At 38.4% G+C, this 19,942-nt stretch overlaps 3 protein-coding genes across 7 annotated transcripts in view; 1 reads left to right on the plus strand and 2 right to left on the minus strand.

Moving 5' to 3' along the window:
- The window catches only part of LOC307169381 (uncharacterized protein), a 301,523-nt gene extending 281,674 nt beyond the window's left edge, over nucleotides 1-19,849 (minus strand). Inside the window, exons 1-5 of one of the 5 annotated variants that reach the window (XR_013823107.1) lie at nucleotides 19,768-19,849; nucleotides 19,435-19,652; nucleotides 17,746-17,786; nucleotides 17,340-17,666; nucleotides 16,751-17,206 (exon numbers count right to left, since the gene is read on the minus strand). The gene's annotated coding sequence lies outside the window, so the exon portion shown is untranslated. Of the gene's footprint in view, nucleotides 1-505; nucleotides 1,937-2,085; nucleotides 2,284-2,445; nucleotides 2,557-16,750; nucleotides 17,207-17,339; nucleotides 17,667-17,745; nucleotides 17,787-19,434; nucleotides 19,653-19,767 lie in introns of those variants that run through there. The other 4 variants (XR_013823104.1, XR_013823103.1, XR_013823105.1 and 1 more) reach the window with 4 other exon arrangements.
- The window catches only part of LOC307169592 (sodium channel regulatory subunit beta-4-like), a gene marked incomplete at its 5' end in the record, with an annotated part of 199,970 nt that overhangs the window by 62,880 nt on the left and 117,148 nt on the right, over nucleotides 1-19,942 (minus strand). The window lies entirely within an intron of this gene.
- LOC307169376 (uncharacterized protein) lies at nucleotides 4,237-6,128 on the plus strand. Its single transcript, XM_079889989.1, has 5 exons — nucleotides 4,237-4,329; nucleotides 4,457-4,780; nucleotides 5,016-5,144; nucleotides 5,357-5,466; nucleotides 5,616-6,128. The coding sequence occupies exons 1-5, from the start codon at nucleotides 4,305-4,307 to the stop codon at nucleotides 5,706-5,708; spliced, it is 681 nt and encodes a 226-aa protein (XP_079746115.1). The 5' UTR covers nucleotides 4,237-4,304; the 3' UTR covers nucleotides 5,709-6,128.

Here is a 19,942-nt window from a genome sequence, read left to right on the forward strand (position 1 = left end):
CTTACTGTAAAATGATGTATCAATGTTCCCTTATTTCTTCGCAGTGTCCTTCGAATTGAACATAATTGCTCCCTTCGCATTGGATTCTCATTTAAGATGGCGGAATAGCTACCCTGTGAAGTCGACTTCTCAGTCCACATACGGTCGAATGGAAACGTACCTCAGATATTTGTTAATCTTTCTCAAAATTATTTCAGTATAGGCCTATGCAAGACTCAAGTGTTTTTTAAATATATTCTGACTCTTGAAATTCTAATATCGAACATGTCTGCAACCAGTCAGTGATGACTGTCATGACATCCATCAGGGCAAAAATACAAATTTGTTATAAATACACACTGATGTTTATGGAAAGCGATCATAGCTTTCTTCATTAAAATTTGACAACGATAATAATAATCTGGTCATTTCAGCAGGTAGGCTACTCGTCCTTCCGTAGCCTATGATGTGACATTTGATCCAGTGAAATGAACAGCAGTAAATGAGTAAATGTTCTCAGACTTACATGAGTATCTGAGTGAAGCTTCTTTCTTAAACTCCTCTGAGAAAACACTGTGTTCTGGATCCTGATCCTCAACTGAAACATTTCTCTGAATGATGTCTCATATATTCCTGCTGTCACTGAGTCTTTAAAACAAGTTTTTCAGTTTCAGTGTCACTGGACAAGAATGCGGACCTTCCAGCATACATATTCATGACCTGCAGAGAAAATTAAAAGAGAGAGAATTGAAAATAGGGAAATACAGCGTGGTTGATTCAAATTAATTAACAAAAAGTTCACAGTTTGTTTGTTTTTTTTTTTGTTTTTTTTTTTTTTTTTCCTTATCTGGGCTTAAGAAAGATCTTCCTCATAGTTCCTCCTTTCATCCTGACAGACTGAACAAGCTCTGAGAGACTCGAGAGTATATTCTTTGATAGACTATGGGAGGAGAGACTCAGAAGGGAGGAGAGACTTTACAGATTCAGTTAGATATTCTCATTCTGACCTAGAAAAACCTAAAGAGAAAGCAAAAGAAATGTCCTTCCACACTTTGCTTGTTTATATATCAGCATATGTGTGTGTGTTGCTTGTTTAAATTCAGTTTAATTCATTGGCACATATATATTTGTTTTGCTTTACATTTGTTCTTTTGCACTGTTATAATTTTATAAAATAATCTTCATTTTTTTACATATTCTTTTGTTGAATGTAAAGCATTTTGTATTGTGTTTTTGTAATATATGGACCAAAATCTTTTCATGTCTGTTCTGATCAACTGGTGTTTAAATACATAGATGTTTGATTTTTGAGTTTGCAGAGGTGTGACAACTCGGCTGTTTTTCAGAAACGGCCACAAGTGAGAAGAGCTCAGCCCCATGTGTCACTGGTGCCAAGATACATACGGAGGCCATCATTGCTCTCATTGGGCCCTCAAAGAGCCCCAGAGCACTGCCTAAAGAACCAAACTCCAACTTTTGCTTGCTTGTTTTGACACAGTTTGAGATTCTTGCAAGATTGGTTTACAAGATACCATTGCAACTTTAATTTTCCATATTTAAAAAAATATGGTACATTTTTTAAATAAATTGATATAGAATAATCGAATAATAAACTGAAATGGTAATATAGACAGAGTATTGTGGTGTGAAAGAAACAATAAAAGATGTTATACATGACTAAAAGGTAGTGAGGAGAGAAAGGAATCAATAGCAAATCTAATTAAAAAGGGTAAGGAGAATAAGGATGTGGAATATTATGGTTATGAATTTTAAGAGAGTAAATAGAGAGTAAAGGCTATGTAGTGGACTAGGTAAAATCATTTTATTTAAATAAGGTTAAGTTGCATTGCCCCGCTCCGGATCTTAAGGATTTCTGTGCATTCAACTGATCAACAAAAAACCAAAGTATACCTTGGCCTTTAAACTAGTGGCCACGAGAAAAAAAATATATCTCGTGGCCATGACATATTCTCCCATTCAAATGAGTTATATCGTGGCCATGACAAAACTAAGAAATTTGTCAAATTAATGCTAGTTTAAGTGGTGTTTCTATATTAAATGAAAAGCAATGCATCCAATAATTATTAAATGTAATCAGTAACTTACATGAGTATGAAAGTGAAGCTTTCTTTTGTCGACTTATCTGTGAAAATACTGTATTCTGGATTCTCTATAGTGAATCATTTCTCTGAATGGTGTTTTATATATTCCTGCCATCACTGAGTCTTAATACACTGTCATATCATATCACTGTGAGAGAATGACCAGGTTGCTGATCTTCCAGTTACATCCTCATACAATGACCTGGAGAGAAACCACAAGAGAGAACTGAAAACAACTGAATACAGCCTGGATTTTTCATGAATAGCCTTTCAAATTTTGCTTGACATTAATAAATCCAACAGATGTAGCTGAACAAACAGAAAAACAAGTACTCTCTTCTGAAGAGAATATAGATATAGATACCTGCAGTTGATTGTTTTTTTTGTTTTTTTTCTGCCTCATAGTTCCTCTCTCTCTCTCGTCTTCATCCTGACAGACAATGTTGCAATCTGATGGGTCGATAGACTAGTTGTCAGACCTGATGAGCGGGTGAATGGGCAGATCATGTGTTTGAGAAACAAACAATAGCAGCTTCTTTTGAGGTCGAGTGTGTCTGAACTCCCTCTGACAATGAACAAAATATTACACATGGTCTAGACTAACTGATCATCCATATGACTACTGTTAAAAAAAAAAAAAAGTTATGGATATGTCCTTAAACTCTAAAACAGAATTTTTTTTTCCGCTTTCAAAAACCACCGACATAATTAAAAAAGGAAACATGAGCAGGTTCCTCTTGTAGCCTACAATATTGGTGTTGTACCAAATAGCTCACAAAATTAAACTTCATAAACTGTAGAAGTCAAGCTTTAAAACATTTTCAAATGCAATAAAAACACAACACAAAAAAAGAAACAAACAAAAATAAATAAATGTAATACAAAGACTGACTGAACTTCAAATTTGACTCCTGAACTTCAGTGAGCAAATTTGTCTCTTCATGGGGTCAAACTGTGTTACCCAACATAGGCTATATTTTTTATATTTTATTAATATTTTTTAATATTATTTATATTTATATTATTTAAATACTTTAATTTATCCCAGAGATATATTTGGGAGCAAATCAAAGTAAAAAATCATGAACTTTAAATGTAGTTGTCCTCTGCTGCCCTCAAGAGGTCGTACATGTATGTAAATGTTTTATTTGATGAGAATTAATAATTCGTACAACAGCCCTAACTCTACCTGAGCATGGCAAGGGGACAGATGTACCAAAAGTGCTCCTCATCTTATATAAAATGTTGGTCTGGTAAAAACAAACAAACAAAAAACACAGAGACCAAGCATTTTGGACACATTTTGCAAGTTTTTAATCTCTGACCTCATTATAATTATTGGTAGACTTTTTCACAAAAACACCGAATGTCCAGTAATGTCTCAACCATTATAACCTACATTTTTTGTTTATTCTCTTCTGCTTATTCTGAAAATTCATACGTTGCAACATTTTGGTTACAATAATGCACTATAATAAAAATGCTTGATTGATGTTTCTGAAACATTCTTGTAATTCTTTCGAATAATGATATCACATATTATCTCATATTCTACATTTTTTTAAATGGTTGTATTATGCTTGTTTATATTTATAGTCATGTTTTATTGTATTGTTTAATGTACTAAAGGTCATGTTGGTGATTTTACACCTTGCCTCTTGAAGTAGCAAAATGGTGGCGCTATAGCGTCTACCGATAAGTTAACCATGTTTACCAACCAAACCTTTGTCATTTGGCAGAACCTTTTAACCCTTCTCTGTGTTTCACTGTGTTTCTGACATATCAACCCAGTCTCATCATTTGTAACAATTTGTACAATTTGTTTAGTTGATGAGATTAAACTGTACAAATTCAATCTTAAACTTGACCATGATTGTAAAAGGGGGAAAAAAACTATAAAAGCTTTTGTACAATCTTAATTATATAAAATCATACAACTTTAGCATTGTGTACGAATTATTCATTGTAATAGTTGTCTTAAGAGTTTGTTTTATGTGACAAATGTGTTTGCTAATGTTGCAATTATCTTGCAATTTACTATCATATTTAACTAAGTAATGATGATGGTGTGAGGCGTTAGGTGTTGGAAAAAAAAAGTGTGTACAATGTGGTCAGAGCAAACTTGACTTCCTCTGCTGTCTGGTTCAGCTGCAGTAGACTTCATCATACAACTGTTCAGTAAAGGCAACCAGGTTGATTCAGAGGTTTTAATCAAGCAGTAACATGAAGATCATACAGCTTCATCTCTGTGAGTTCATTACTGTTCATATTAAGAATATATTTTGCATGCACTTCATCATAAATTCTTTTGTCAGTGGTTCACAGTGGTTTTAAGTGGCTAATCTGAATTATTCTGCATATTTTTTATCTTATAGATGTATTAATCTGTTGTCGAGCTGCAGTGTCAGATCAACTCACTGATTTGGGATCAAATGTGACCATAAACTGTGATCTTGATGAAAATGAGGTTTATTGGATTTTACTGAAAACACCAGATCCTCCAACAGTGATTCTACGATCATTCTCAAAACCAAAGTCACCTTTTTACAATAATTCAACATTCAGAAAGAAATACTCAGTGCAGTTTAAACATCGTCTGGTTATTAATAATGTAACCGCTGATGAATTAGGAGTTTATTTCTGTATGAACACAGGCACACCTCCAAAACTCAGCAACAGCACCAGACTGCACTTCACCGGTGAGTTCATTTACTAATCTATATTGATAATCACTATATGAATATTTTCTCTTAGTTATTTATACATTTATAATTCACTACTTCAGTTTTTGGAGCACCTATATAAACATAGGCAGTTAATGGTAACTCCACAAAAAGTTGAATATGTTTGATATTGACCTACAAAATTGCAGTCATTGTGCTCCAGATTATCAGCAGTTGTTACTTTAACAGATTATGAACACTTTCATTACAGAATCAACTCAACTAATTGAGTGTCACAATCATACAGCGCTGGAGTTTATTGATCAGAATCAGACACAATGTCAGATTATTATTATCATATCTGGACTGATGAACGGGCTTCTGCTCATTGTGCTGATCGGTGAGATATTAATGCTCTTCTCCATAGACAGCTGAAGTTAATAGTGTTTATTTTCCTTATGTAGGCTTTTGACTAATTTCAGCATTTTAGTTGACTAAAAATTTTTTTTATTATATATTTATATTTATGGCTTATATAAGCTTATATAATTTAAGAAGAAATAATACAATCTTTAGTTAATATTGAATCTGAATTCATTGTTCTGTTTTTAGGACTAGTGAAGGTTTTTTATGTTGGAAACAGAAGGTCAGCAGAACAATCACAACTCAACACTGATCTACAGCAGACGCGAGTTATAGAGGAGCATCAGGACCAGTTACAGGTAAGAATTCATTAATGAAACTCTTGATATTAATGTAGGATTCCTGATGACCCTTTACTCCAACAGCATGCTATCATTTGTTTGATGAAACAATAACTTTGATCCATGGACAGCTACAGTTTCTATTGTTTTCTTCATTGCTGTTTCAGTATGCTGAGGTGGATTTTTCCAAGCTGCGTAGAAACTTTCGGTCCAGTCAAGTCAACAGCACCTATGCTGCAATAAAGCCGGCGAAATCATGAGCATATGAGTATGATGGACTTCTTATTTTGTTCACTGTTTCTTGAACCTCTAACCACAAACTGTTTGGCAGATCTCATAATAGATATTACCCACATTTACCACCATAACATTCTTTAGATCAGGGGTTTTGAAATGCAAAGCCCGCCGAAGATCTACTGGAAAGTTTAGAGAGAAAAAAAGTCAAAAGAAAATATGTTAAAATTTACTAAATTTGATGTGCTTTGATTTATCAATGCATCATTTATTTTGTATAAAAAAGCAAACAGCATCAGTTAAATGACCAAAGGTTTAACTCCTGGGGTTTATATACATTAAAAAAAAAATAGTGTGCTAGCAAATAAATAGTATAAATATGTTCTGTATGGAAAAGCAATGTCCTTGTATTTTAAATTTACTCCATTATTTTAAACTGACACTCCAAAAAAAAAAAAAAAAAAAAAAAAAAATTATATATATATATATATATATATATATATATATATATATATGAATATCTTTAATACATTCCATTTTTAGATATCATTAAATTCACCATTAGGTTTACATTTGTTTTGAATATATATATTAATAGTATAAAATGACAGTAGCCTATCTAAAATGTGAATTTGCCCAGACGTTTATGAAAATATTCTTATGCTGACAACACAAAACGGTCTTCTTATAAAGTTGTTGCTTTATATTAAATAAATAAAAATATATTTTTATGTATAAGCTTTTGTGCATTTTTTTTTACATGTCAGAAAATAATGAATAACCTGAAAAATCTGCAATACTTAAAGTTGTTTCTCTGGTAATGATATTATAATTCCTCATGGAAACATTAAATAATGTCACTATTGATAAATTACGATGTTGTGATCGTATGAACACAGACACACTTAAAACATCATTGTCAGATTCATTAGTAAAATGAATAATACATAAAGAAAAAAAAACAAGAAAAACAAAGTCTAAAGTCTAAAATGTCACACCTCAAATTTGGATCACTTCTTTTGTAATGTTATTGATGTCATATTTGTATATTGGATATATTTATTCTATGTATATACGCACGCACAATGCGAATCTGTCAATTTGCTAAACAACTGACTTCATTTTCAACTGAACTCAACAGAAGTGCTAAACCAAAACCAGAAGTTTGTTCCACTGGTTTGGTCACTAGACAACCAATGACAAACAGGGCCTCTTTGTCTAGAGTGGGGTTTAACCTTAAACCGAGTGCAGTGTTGTTGTTTTTTCCAGTACTATTAATGTATCTCAGTTCTCACAGTTACCTAAACCTCAAATGGAAAAAAATACCATTATATGAGATTATATTTGAAGAGTTCAGATGCAAAAGCCTCTAAATGCCATCAGAAATTTTCTTCTAGAATGATCATTTTTATCAAGCTCGTATATTTAAGTTCAGTAATTTCACCTAAATGGCAATGAAAATGACCTATTAATTGTAATTTAAGTGAAATTACTGAACTTAAATATACAAGCTTGATAAAATGATCATTCTAGAAGAAAATTTCAGATGGCACTTAGAGGCTTTTGCATCTGAACTCTTGCATCTGAACTCTCGTTTACTAGGTCTACACAGTGAACATTTCGTGCTTGTCAAGTGTGTTATGAAGTTTATATTGCTATGTACATCCAAAATTAATACTGCATCTGTGAAAGCAGCTTCTACGGTCATTCTCAGAGGTTTCAACCAATGAAAAAAAAAAGTTGTACTAGGAGTGTTGAAACTAGGCCCTTGTCATAAAACACAAGCAGCTGCTGCCACATAAAAGCATGTCGTCAGATAACAGACATGACACTCTACACGCACTCCTGAATTAGCTTGCAAGTGTGGACGTTTTTTTTGTTTGTTTTTTGATTCCCCGAAAATGACTCGTTAATCACCCCAGTCTGCAGGACTTTCCAATCAACAGTGAGCGCAAAAGGGGGCAATAACAGCAACCTCTTCATCCACCTCCGACTCCGTTATCTTGTATAGAGAACTATAGTCCTGAAATGGGAAATATTACATTAACCTGTCTTAAAGTTTACTTAAAATCTCTTTAGAGAGCAGTAATTCTTTCCTATTTTTACTCAAAATAGGTCAATGTTAGCATTATGGAACGGTAAACTCTCTCAAGGAAATTTTTTTCACTCATTTTCTATGCCGGAGAAAGTTTCATGCAGAAAGTTTACAATAAGACTCGTAGGAGTAATACAACTCATGACATATGAGCAAAGACATCCAGTACAGCTGAGTAAAATGCAGATAGAGACATTTTGACTGATTAAACCTGAAGAAAATGAACACACTATTGCAAAAGTATATGGTTTATCTTCAAGCCATCTAGGGTATTTTCATAAGGATAAATCATGTTGTATTAACAAAGTTCGGGAAGAGAAGGTTTAAATGATCTACCCAATCAGCATGAGAGGAGGCCTGTAAATACGTAGCCGACTCACTTACTCATGACAGTTTGCCACGTTCGTAGCTCGCCAAATATACGCATATGCTTTTACACTATCTAATCAGCATTTGTGTGAACTTGTGACCGTATTGTTATAATGCAGTTATAAAATAATATAATTTCTGCCTAATTCTGTGATAAGAAGCTACATCAGTTCACAGATGGATGTTATTTCAAACTGGTTGCCATAAGTGTAATTTAGCCTTGGCTTGTATGAAATGGTGTGATTCTTCGAAATAAATAAATAAATCAAGTTAAGATGAATTTGACTGACTGCATTTTTTTTTTGTTCAACATTTCTATAGATATCACGATATATCATTATCGTGAATTATTTTGGCCATGATAATCATAACCCATCATAATCTTGTCTTAGGTAGGGTTGGCAAGTTTTTTCATAAACACTTTTTGTTATTCTGGTTGAATCTATCTCCACATCCTGATATCAATCAATAACAGAAGTGGTCTAAATAATAAAATATACGTACATGCACATAAAAAAACTCATTTTTGTGTATAAATTGCACGATAAATATGCGTGCTATAGAGACGCATTTCATGAGATTGGGTTGGTGTTTCCGTTCATCCGCGCACTTGCTCGTACAGACACATGTCCTCATTGCACTCTTTAAGGCTATGCAGAGTTGTAGACAAACAGTCACCAAGTGCTGCAAACAAACAGCGGCCTCCTTTTACAGTTCCTCCTGAACCAAAACAACCAGCTTATGCTGTGTTCAGGCCATGTCGTAATCATGATGTAGAGACGGCTACCCTTGACTTCCTACTCAAAGTTGTTCACGTCCTCAGACTTGAATTATGCATTTCTATGTCAAAACCATCAATGCTGAAATGAATCTCCAGCAGTCAGGTGGTACAAATAAGAGCTCTTTAATTTGTTTATGTTCATTATTATTGTAATGTTAAGTGCTTTGACACATGAGGTATACGGTGTCTCTCATGCCTTTGCTGAACCTGCTCTGGCTGTACATGTTCATGTGTTTTGGAGGAGGTGTGGCTTTAGAGACGCTCTGAAGGGCGGGGGATCTCATGCTTTCAAAGCTAGATCGCTATTGCTAGCCGCTCTGAAATGGCCTAGCATACCTTTAACATCTCATGGTCATGTTGAGTGAAAAAAACACAGCCCCAAGTGTCTTCCACCAGAAGTCCTGTTTCACTTTACAATGTCAGTTTATTAACTGTATCAAGTACAAATCAAATGACATTTAGTAACATATATACATAATGTCATATATATTCTGAAGTGTTTCTCTGAAGATTATCTTACTGTTGTGTGACCTCATCATGTTTTTGGCTGTAGAAGAGAGAAACTGTTATTAAGACATAGCCTATAATCAAAGAAACCTTAACTGATGACTGAACCAATCAAATATTTTTAAATATGCTGTGAGAGATTCACAGATCTGAGGGTGTAAGATCATTCTGTAACCCAGATTTATTTCCTCTATGCAGTTGCCCAGCAAACATCTCTTTCTGACTGGAAACACCACAGAGCTGTAAACGACACCTTAACCACACAGAGAACAAGCGCAACTCACACTCACAGCAGTTTGATTCATTCATTCTTTTATTAGATTAGATGAACATTGTAGATGTTGATATAAAAGTAGAAGTAGAAGTAGAACAACTTCTAGAAGTAGAAGAATAACTAAGCTGCTACTTTTCATTACACAGATCGTATGGCTTCTGTTATGACAGTTAACGTTATATTTTGGACATTGGCTTGTAGTCTTGTTTATGTGTTTCAGAGCTCCTCTGCTGCCCTCTGCAGGTCATTCATAATAGCTCCAAGTATGTCATACAGGTGAGGATTGAAGTGAATGTTTGTGGATTTTTTTTTTAAGGATTTTATGATTTTGGTGGTAAACGTTTTATCAAAAGGCATACAAGAGGGACCAAATAAAGAGATAAAAACAAAACGCGTTCTTTTCTTTTTTTTACAGATATGATTTATCATATAGATCTAGGCCTACTCATATGGATTGTCTAGGGTTTCTTACAATTATTAAAAGTGAAATTATAGAGGATAGGGGGTCCAGTGGACTACCCCGTTCCCTTTTTCTTATTCCCTGTAACCAGTCCGTATCGGTCATCCGGTACATCGATGGCCCATAGGAAAAAACTCAATAGTGCGAGTGTTAGTTAAAGGAGCTGTATGTAAGATTGTGGCCAAAACTGGTACTGCAATCACTTTCAAATTACTGTAGAGCAGTGTATCCGCTCCCCCTCCCCCCTGACTCGAGGTTGCCAGATATGATGCAGGATCCAGCAGGAACGTAGGCTGCTACAAGGAGCTGCAGCTGTGGTAAGAGCAGCAGAGCTGGCAACCCGGATGCCGAAACACTTCTGACTTCGTGATTGGTAGATAGTTGGAGGGCGGGGCTTCAGGCCAAAACACAAGATGACAACATCAACATCAGTTGAGGGCTGCAAGTTCACTTTTTAAATGACAATAGCCTGGCCGTACTACTGTTGTCAGCGATATAAGTATTTGAAATGAACATAATTTCTTAATGTCTAGTGACATATCAGGGCCATTTTATGATTAATTGAAATACATTTCTTACATACAGCTCCTTTAACATCCCTCATTAAATAATATTAACAAAACTAAGAAATCATCCTTATGTGGCAATAAAGCATGCCTTCTCATGCACTCATAAATGGATGCAAAATCAGAACATCTGTGATCTATTACAGCATTGTTGTATTGTTTATTATATAATGGACACGCTACTGAAGCCTGTTCTCATTGTGGTCAGTCCGGTTCTTAAATACATAGATATCTTTAGTTTGTGTTTTGTCTCATTTAGTTTGCTGAGACTTGTCTCATGATGCCATTGTTCAGTGGGCTATTTTATATTTACTTCTCACATCCTCCACCAATTCTGGCCTCAGCACTCCTCTCTCACTCCTCCTTGATGATTGACTCACCCTGGACTACAATGCCCAGAATCCTTTGCTTCCCACCATCTTTTCCCACCATGTTCCCATTTCACCTCATTATTATCACATTAGTGTCTTATACTGTATTCAGGCCTCATCTACATTAATTTGGAAACATATAAAATGGTATTTTCATTTCAAAATGTTCTCCATCCACACAAGGGTTTTCAAGTTATTTGTCCACACTAAAATATTGGAAAAATGCTAAAAATCATTTTACTGTGCAAGCAGAAAACGCAATAAAAGCTCACTGAGATGGTGATGATATAAGACCGGAAATACTCAGTTTTCTCACTGTATTTTTCTGGCACGATCATTTTAGCAACAAAATATTTCACCAATTCAGGCCCAACTTAAATGCTATTTTATGGTCTAAAACACAATTGCCCTCGTTTTGACATAGGACAGAAACAGCTCCCTCCTTCAGGGAACGGGGGTTACAATAGTAATTATATCTATCAGAACAGTATGCATCACATGACTAAACATACATCATTGTTTACAAATAGGCCTACCTCTGTTTTCACAGTCCACAAAGAGAATTTTTTTCAAATTATTCCACAAGTCAAAAACGCCATCTCAATGTGGACAAAAGTCCAAAACATAGAGAAATTAAAGATGCATTTTCAAATGCATATGGATTCATGTTGGCATATTCTCAGTCTCAATTTTCTTTCCAATTCACCTTGCACCTTGATGTTTTTCTATTCTGGCCCTGTCCCAAATGGCACACTTCATACATACTTTCGTGCATTAGAGACCGAAATGGACACCCCATTTGACATTTTGGGCTCTATCATACAGTTGGCGCAATGCAGCACCAGGCGTGACTCAAGTTCTCTTACGAGAGGTCTCTCGTACTGCGTAAGATATCTTACACTCGGGGAAAATCCTTTTTCCGCGAGATATTGAAGCCAAAAATTATCCTTAATTTTGTAATAATGCAAAACGAGTTGCGGCAGCATACAGACATAGGCGAGGCAGCTCGCGCGCCTATTGGCAGTTCTGCGGCAACTGCAGCAGCCTATCGAGCGAGGCCTGGCGTGACGCCAGACCCAATGAGGGTGCTTCGCGCCCGCTGCGTCACATCCCGCCGAAACGGGCGTGGTCTAGGCCTATAAATACCGCTCGCAGGCAGCTATTATCTGATTTTTCATCCTTCAAGCGAAGCACACGCATCGCTGGAGCTGGAGAGAAGCCTCGCCGTCTGAGAGAGAGCACCTTCAGCGGGACGAGTCACTGAAGTCGCTGGCCGCGCCGCCTTCCTTGCCTTCCTGCTGCGCTTTCCGGCATTATGTCCTTTCTTTGCTACTGTGTTTATGTATGTGTGTGTGCTCGCCGCCGCGACACACACTCTCATTGCACTAAAAGAGCCGGGCGTCTTTTTCAAGACGCCCCTTTCCTGAGGATCACGCAGCTCTCGCGCTCGCTGACGGCGACTGCCCTCACTGCGAGCTAGCTACTGCCTATGGTGACTCTTAGGACTCACCTGGCAGCCTTCTCCGAGACTGCTCCTCCGCCATCCCTTAACCCGCAAAGCTCGCCGGTTCGCCCGCTTGCCTTGCCTGCTTGGGGGACGATACCCGTTTTCCCTCTGTTCGAGCCGCGCAAACTGCGCCGTTCACAAGGGAGGCTGGAAGCGGACGGTCGGGGTTAGTTTTTCTTTACGTTATAAGAAACAGTGGAGGAATCGTAGGTTTTTCGCACGAGAGACCGGTGTTCGAATCCCGGTCTAGCGGCAGTTAAAATTATGCCGCCAATGCTTCGCTCTGTCAGTTCCCTGAAGGCGACTGCAGACGTGCATTTTGCAGCCATCGAGCGCGTTGTACAACCCGCTCGCCTGCACCCAAACACCGTTTCTATGGTTTCCGTGCGTCACTGGCGTAAGGAGGAAAGAGAGTGTTTCCGGTCCCGCTGCGGATGGACCGACCTCCATTCCTCACACATTTCTCATTCCCCTCTGAAGTTCGGGCAACTGGAAATGTCTATATTGCAGTGAGCAAGCCTGTTGTAATACACGTTTGACTCTCAGTTTTTGCGCGCGAGAGACCCGTGTTCGATCCCGGGTCTACCGGCAGATAAAATTTATGCCGTCAATGCTCGCTCTGTCAGTTCCCTGAAGGCGACTGCAGATGTGTATTTTGCAGCCAACGAGCGCGTTGTACAACCCGCTCGCCTGCACCCAAACACCGTTTCTATGGTTTTCCGTGCGTCACTGGCGTAAGGAGAAAAGAGAGATTTTCTGGTCCCGCTGCGGACGGACCGACCTCCATTTCTCATACATTTCTCATCATCAGTGCTCCAGCTGGGCCTGCTCCGCATGCGCACACTGCAGTTCTGGCTGAAAGCGCGAGTCCCACGCCGAGCGTGGACATCCGGTCTGCTTCGTCTCAAGGTCAATCAGAAGTGCGTCACAGCTCTGAAACCTTGGAAAGCGGACGTGTCTGTGGTGTCCTACATAAATCGCCAGGGCGGCCTCAGGTCCAGGAACCTGCACAGGCTAGCAGAACGCCTCCTGGTATGGGCTCAGCGCAACCTGCGCTCGCTGAGAGCAGCGCACGTGCCAGGGCTCCCAAACATAGGACCAGACAGACTGTCCAGGAACAATGTTCCGGCAGGCGAATGGTCTCTATACCCACAGACAGTCCAACTGCTGTGGAAGAAATTCGGCAGAGCGGAAGTAGACCTGTTCGCGTCTCAAGAAAACGCTCACTGTCTGGAATTTTTCTCCAAGAGCAGGGACGCGTTGGCTCATGTATGGCCCCGCCGCCTGCTCTATGCTTTTCCCCCCGTCTCTCTCCTGCTTCAGGTGATAGAGCGGATCAGAGAAGAAGGATGCTCAGTACTGCTTGTAGCACCGTTCTGGGAAAACCAACCTTGGTTCCCAGTTGTGATGCAGCTAGCGAGCACTGCCCCGTGGCCAGTGCCAGTGAGGAGAGACCTCCTCTCTCAGGCCCACGGCTCAATCTGGCATCCTCACCCGGAATTGTGGTCCTTTCACTGGGCCATCAACGGGTACATGTTGAACTCATTCGAGCCTTTACAGACGATTGATCTGAAACATCTGTCTGCTGGCTCTCGCTTCAGTGAAGCGCATAGGGGACTTACACGCGCTCTCAGTGAGCGCGACGTGCATGGAATTTGGGCCTAATGACTCGAAGGTTATACTCAAACCTAAGCACGGTTATGTTCCAAAATCCCTCAACACACCGTTTAGGGCGCAGGTCATCTCCCTGTCAGCCCTACCGGTCCCTGATGAGGAAAGAGACGCGAGCCTCCTTTGCCCAGTCAGGGCATTACGAGCTTATGTGTCTCGCTCGTCTGTTTTCAGACAGACAGAGCAGCTCTTTGTTTCGTTCAGCGGGCGCTCTAAGGGACTAGCCGCGTCGAAACAGAGCCTATCCAGATGGATAGTTGATGCTATAGCGCTAGCATACGCCTCCAAGGGCATGCAGTGCCCGTTGGGTGTCAGAGCGCACTCCACGAGAGGCATGGCCTCTTCGTGGGCCTGGTGCAGGCCAGGCTGCTGTCGGTCTAGTTAACCAGTATTGTCTGTCCTGATGCTATCAGCTCAGAATGCTGCGTCTACTGAGCACAGCTCGATGATCGACAGTGAAAAGCAGTAGCACAAAGATGTGCCTGGGCAAACTGTGTAAGACCCACATTTCCCCATCAGTTCAGGCCGTACCCTGCCCTGTCTGTATGATGTAATTCGCGTCTAAGCGACGCTGCTATACGTGGAAGAGTGCGGCTTCGCCCCTCCCTCTTCCTGGACTCCCTGTGAGTTCCCTGGGTGATTGTGCACTATATGAACCCCGGGCTTTCGCCCTTGGGTCTATGGTGTGAGATCCCTGCATGCACGGCGTCTTGCATTGGGTCCCCTAGCGTAAGATATCTTACGCAGTACGAGAGACCTCTCGTAAGAGAACGTACTCGGTTACTAACGTAACCTCGGTTCTCTCTAGTAGAGGGAACGAGTCCTGCGTATCTTGCCGTGCATGCACACGCTCTGGTTGCTTCGATGATGAAAAACCAGATAATAGCTGCCTGCGAGCGGTATTTATAGGCCTAGACCACGCCCGTTTCGGCGGGATGTGACGCCTCGCTCGATAGGCTGCTGCAGTTGCCGCAGAACAGCCAATAGGCGCGCGAGCTGCCTCGCCTATGTCTGTATGCTGCCGCAACGCGTTTTGCATTATTACAAAATTAAGGATAATTTTTGGCTTCAATATCTCGCGGAAAAAGGATTTTCCCCGAGCGTAAGATATCTTACGCAGTACTCGTTCCCTCTTCTAGAGAGAACCGAGGTTACGTCAGTAACCGAGTACGTTTTTTTTGCTAGTTTCAGCCTGATGCAGTTATCATTTTCATGTCCTGCGCCACGTTGTTTAAATAGCAAATGCATTTGCGCCCATGGTCTGAAAACGAGGTGTGTTCAGACGCATTGTTGGCTCGTTGCTAGAGACGTTCTTTCCGTTTGCAAATTCCGCCATGTAAATAGCGAATCCGCCATGGTGCAAGCGCAACTGGCTTTTAAAGGAAATGGGAGATGAGATTCTGATTGGTTTATTGCACATTACGCCCAAAACACACCCATTACTCATTACTCAGAATAGGGACAACCCTTTTAGACCATGCGCTGGGCGCACCGACCATTTTTTCCATCGTTGAACTAGCAAAAGTAGATTCAGACTCTGGAGGTAAACTCTGATAAACGCCCTAAGTGCATTTGCTCCTTGCGCTTTAGACCATGCACTTAGATTGTTAAAATAGGGCCCTTTAGGTTTCAGAAGGGTGCTCACGAGCGCCTCCTTTGCGGTTCGATATGTGCCCTCGATGTGCACAACTTTGCTGTTTATTTTTCCTGTGAAAAAAATATCTTCACGCCTTAAAATATCTCGAATGTAACTCCCTTGCCTCATTTAGTATACACAGATCCATGAATATGCTGATTGGCCCCGCCTACACTCACACCAGCTCACAGATTCACTCGACCAACTTACTGAGGTAAACGCTGCACAAAGGTATCACTCTTTACAACGTTGGACACATAATGGTAATTAATATGATTAGCCTTTTGCTTGACTATGTTACCAAACAGCTAATAATGTGTTGCTAATGTTACAGAAACTATGTTCCCATTCACCATCTCAGTCTGTCTTCTAACAATCATCAGAAATGCTTTAAACAACTCAGAATGTCAGAGGAAAAAGGCATAATATTGTAATATACATCATACACCCGCTATATTGCTAAATCTACCCGATTTTTCATATCATCAAAAAATAATAGCAGGATAACCTGGCTTCTCTCGCAACTCTCCTGATTCACAGCAGTTAATGATTCTTCACTGTGATGGTTCACTGTAGTTTTCAGAAGAAAATACCCAGCAATGGTGTTGACTTATATGCACGTTTGGTCTTAAAGCACATTAAAAACACCACATAGACATATAAACAACATTAAAAGCTTGATTTTCACCACAGGGGGACTTTAACAGAAACCATGCGAGAGTCATATTGAAAAGGAAATGCACCTAATGGGATTTGTTTGATTGAGTCATTTATGAGAAAATATTTACTTTTAGTGAAAATCATGCAACTTGCAACACGCAAATGATCCAAACGCTGTTTCATCCACACAGTTTATTGGGTCTTGAACATAAAGATCATCCACATACAATGAGACACAAGGTTATTTGGTCCTCTGCATATCTGAGAATACTGAAGTCTCTAGGCAGCATCATTTTACATCCTCATGAAGCTCTAACATAATACATTATAACTTGTAGATCCCAGCCTATCAGACTAGAGTAGAGCAGACACATAAAGATTCTTGTTGTGCTCTTCTGACTTCAGTCTGCAGATCTGCACAGCGGATCTATGTTCTGGTAAACATTTACACAATTTCTGTCTCTGTTCTTTGTTCTTCCGAAGGGAAAAGGGCAGATACAATTATTTTTCTATAAGAAAAATATGATAAAACTGGCTATAAGTATAATACTACAGATAATACAATGGTAACCCAGAGTAAATGTGATGATGTCACTCTTTGGTTTCCTTGATTAATTGCTGGTGATTCTGCAACAAAAAAGTGAAGAAAAACAACATTACTGAACTGTGTTAAAGACAACAGATCCATCTATAATTCTTATTCAAACATTACTAGTGAATGACACATTTTTATTAATATTTTTAACAATGTTTCACACACCGATGATGATCAGCTGTACAGTCTGAAGTTCAGATGTGTGTGTGTTATAGCAGATGTATTTTCCTGCATCAGCGTATTGAAGATTGTTGAGTTTGATGGAGAAGTTTCCTCTCTCGTACTCTAATGGGAAAGTTTTGGCTCTGTTCTTGTACTGATGTTCTTGTTCTGATATTGTATCTGCACCCTTGACTATATCATACACAATCTTGCTGCCGTTGTGTCTCCAAAACACATTAATGTCTTCAAGTTTAAGATCATGTTTAGTGGAAGAACACGGCAGGAGAACAGAACCACCAATAACAGCCTCTACTGTTTCCTGCAGAGACACTGAAACAACATAAACTGTAAACACACAATTTATTCATTTATACATGTGGCATGTGGCATCTTTTTGTTTTGTGTTCACCTTCACGTATCAGCAGTGAAAATACGCAGATGAAGCAGCATCTGCAAACAGAAATAGAAGTAGAGCAGCTTTTTAAACAATTGTACAAAGCTTGCATACACAAACAATAATAACAAATCTGAAACATCAGCCAAAAGTCTTATGAAGAGCATGTAGCTCGAAATGTCATCTTTTTTTTAGCAATACAAAAGTTACTTATAAATCTAAACATTTGATTAGAACATCCATATTTATCAGGTTATCCATTTGAACAATTTTGAGGTTAAATAATTATTTTTTGTTAGTATTTTAAATTAGATTTGGTTTTCTTTGAGCCAGAGTTTAGTTGGGCACGTGTCAGTGAGAAAACATAGCGCTACACATGCAGTGAATGAAGAATCTGTAGTTGACCGTAACCCTTCTGCTAAAACATTGAATTCACTGTAAACCTACACAATCTACTATTAACTAAAGCTACCAAGAAGACAATGCAAAATGCTAACAACTAAATCAAAATTATAGTTACAGCAGATAAACCATGCAGAAAAAAAAAACTTATAATTAATGAACCAATTCATGTTTAATGTATTAACAACACTTAAGAGATTTCCCTTTTAATTACATTTGATATAAAGCATTTGACAATCAAAACACATGTAGGCCAAACACGAACACGAGCAACAAGCTAACCAGACGCTCATTGTTTAGAAGTATGACTCGTGTTTGTCCAAACAGCATTTCATTCACATACCTGATCATCATGGTGGCCTAATATTATCAATATATGTTTTATTTGACTATATTGTATAAAAATATTTCCTAAATTTAATTGAAATGCTACTTTTTGAACAGAATGTATTGTAGCTCGTCAGCTTCCGTACGGCATGCGTTCTACGTATGACATCAGACGTATAAGTGACGTCGACAGTAATCACGTGAATGATCAGACATGCGCAGATATTCGTTAATCTTTCTTAAATTTTGAGAATTAACATCTCCCAAAAGTTGTCATCATTTACTTACCCTCAAGTTGTTCTAAACCTGTCTCAGTTTCTTTCTTCTGTTGATCACAGGAAGATATGTTGAAGAATGTTGGTAATCAAACAGTTGACGGTAGCCATTGACTTCCATTGTATTTTTTTCCTATTATGGAAGTCAATGGCTACCGTCGATTGTCGGATTACCAACATTCTTCAACATATCTCCCTATGATCAACAGAAGAAAGAAACTCATACAGGTTTAGAACAACTTGAGGGTAAGTGATGACAACATTTTCATTTTTGGGTCAACTATCCCTTTAAGATCATCAATAAAAGACATGAAAAAAGCTAGACTGAGTATTGGGCTACCCTGTAAAAAGTGAATAGTTGGATCAATTTTAAAAAATTACTTAAATTGGTAACACCTAAAGAAATTACGTTTTCTCGACTTAAATTATCATGTTTTATCGTGAAAAACGTGATAATTTAAGTTGAGAAAACTTAATTTCTTTAGGTGTTACCAATTTAAGTAATTTTTTTAAGTTGATCCAACTATTCACTTTTTACAGTGTTAGTTTCACTGAAAAAATAATCAAGTAATGTACATAATAATAAAAATAAGCTGAGCTGGTCTTTTCAGCAGGTTGCTATAGTCGTCTAATGTGACATTAGATCCTATGAGTGAAATGAACAGCAGTGAATGAATTGAGTAAATGTATTCAGACTTACATGAGAAAGAGATTGAAGGTTCTCTCTTAAACTCCTCTGAGAAAATGTTGTTTTCTGGATCCTGATCCTTAAGTGAAACATTTATCCGACTGATGTCTCATATATTCCTGCCATTGTGTCTTTAAAACATTTTTGACTTAAGGTTTGTTTGTTTTTTCACTGAAAAAAAAAAAAAAAAAAAAAGATTGCAGAGCTTCCAACAACATCCTCATTCTGACCTACAGGGAAAAAAGAAAGAGAGGGAATTGAAAACAACAGGGAAATACAGCCTGGATTTTTCAAATGGGTTTCAAAAATGAATAAACAAACAGTTTATTTACAACAATAAATTACCTGTTTTCTCTTTCATATTTGGTCTCAATTCAGAAAGATCTTCCTCACAGTTCCTCTCTCTTGTTTTCATCCTGACGGATTGAACAAGTGCTGAGAGACTGATTCTCTGATATTCTCTGATGGGAGGAGAAACTAGTTGTCAGACTAGATGAGCTGGTTATTGGAACAAGTACAG

The sequence above is a fragment of the Squalius cephalus genome, assembly GCF_949319135.1.
Source record: "Squalius cephalus genome assembly, chromosome: 13".
NCBI lineage: Eukaryota > Metazoa > Chordata > Actinopteri > Cypriniformes > Leuciscidae > Squalius > Squalius cephalus.

What these genes read in the sequence shown, in the direction of transcription:
- LOC307169376 (XM_079889989.1), top strand. Translation starts at nt 4,305, where the DNA reads ATGAAGATCATACAGCTTCATCTCT. An exon ending in GATCATACAGCTTCATCTCT is followed by an intron (nt 4,330 to 4,456) that starts GTGAGTTCATTA and finishes TTTATCTTATAG; the next exon opens with ATGTATTAATCTGTTGTCGA. An exon ending in CACCAGACTGCACTTCACCG is followed by an intron (nt 4,781 to 5,015) that starts GTGAGTTCATTT and finishes CTTTCATTACAG; the next exon opens with AATCAACTCAACTAATTGAG.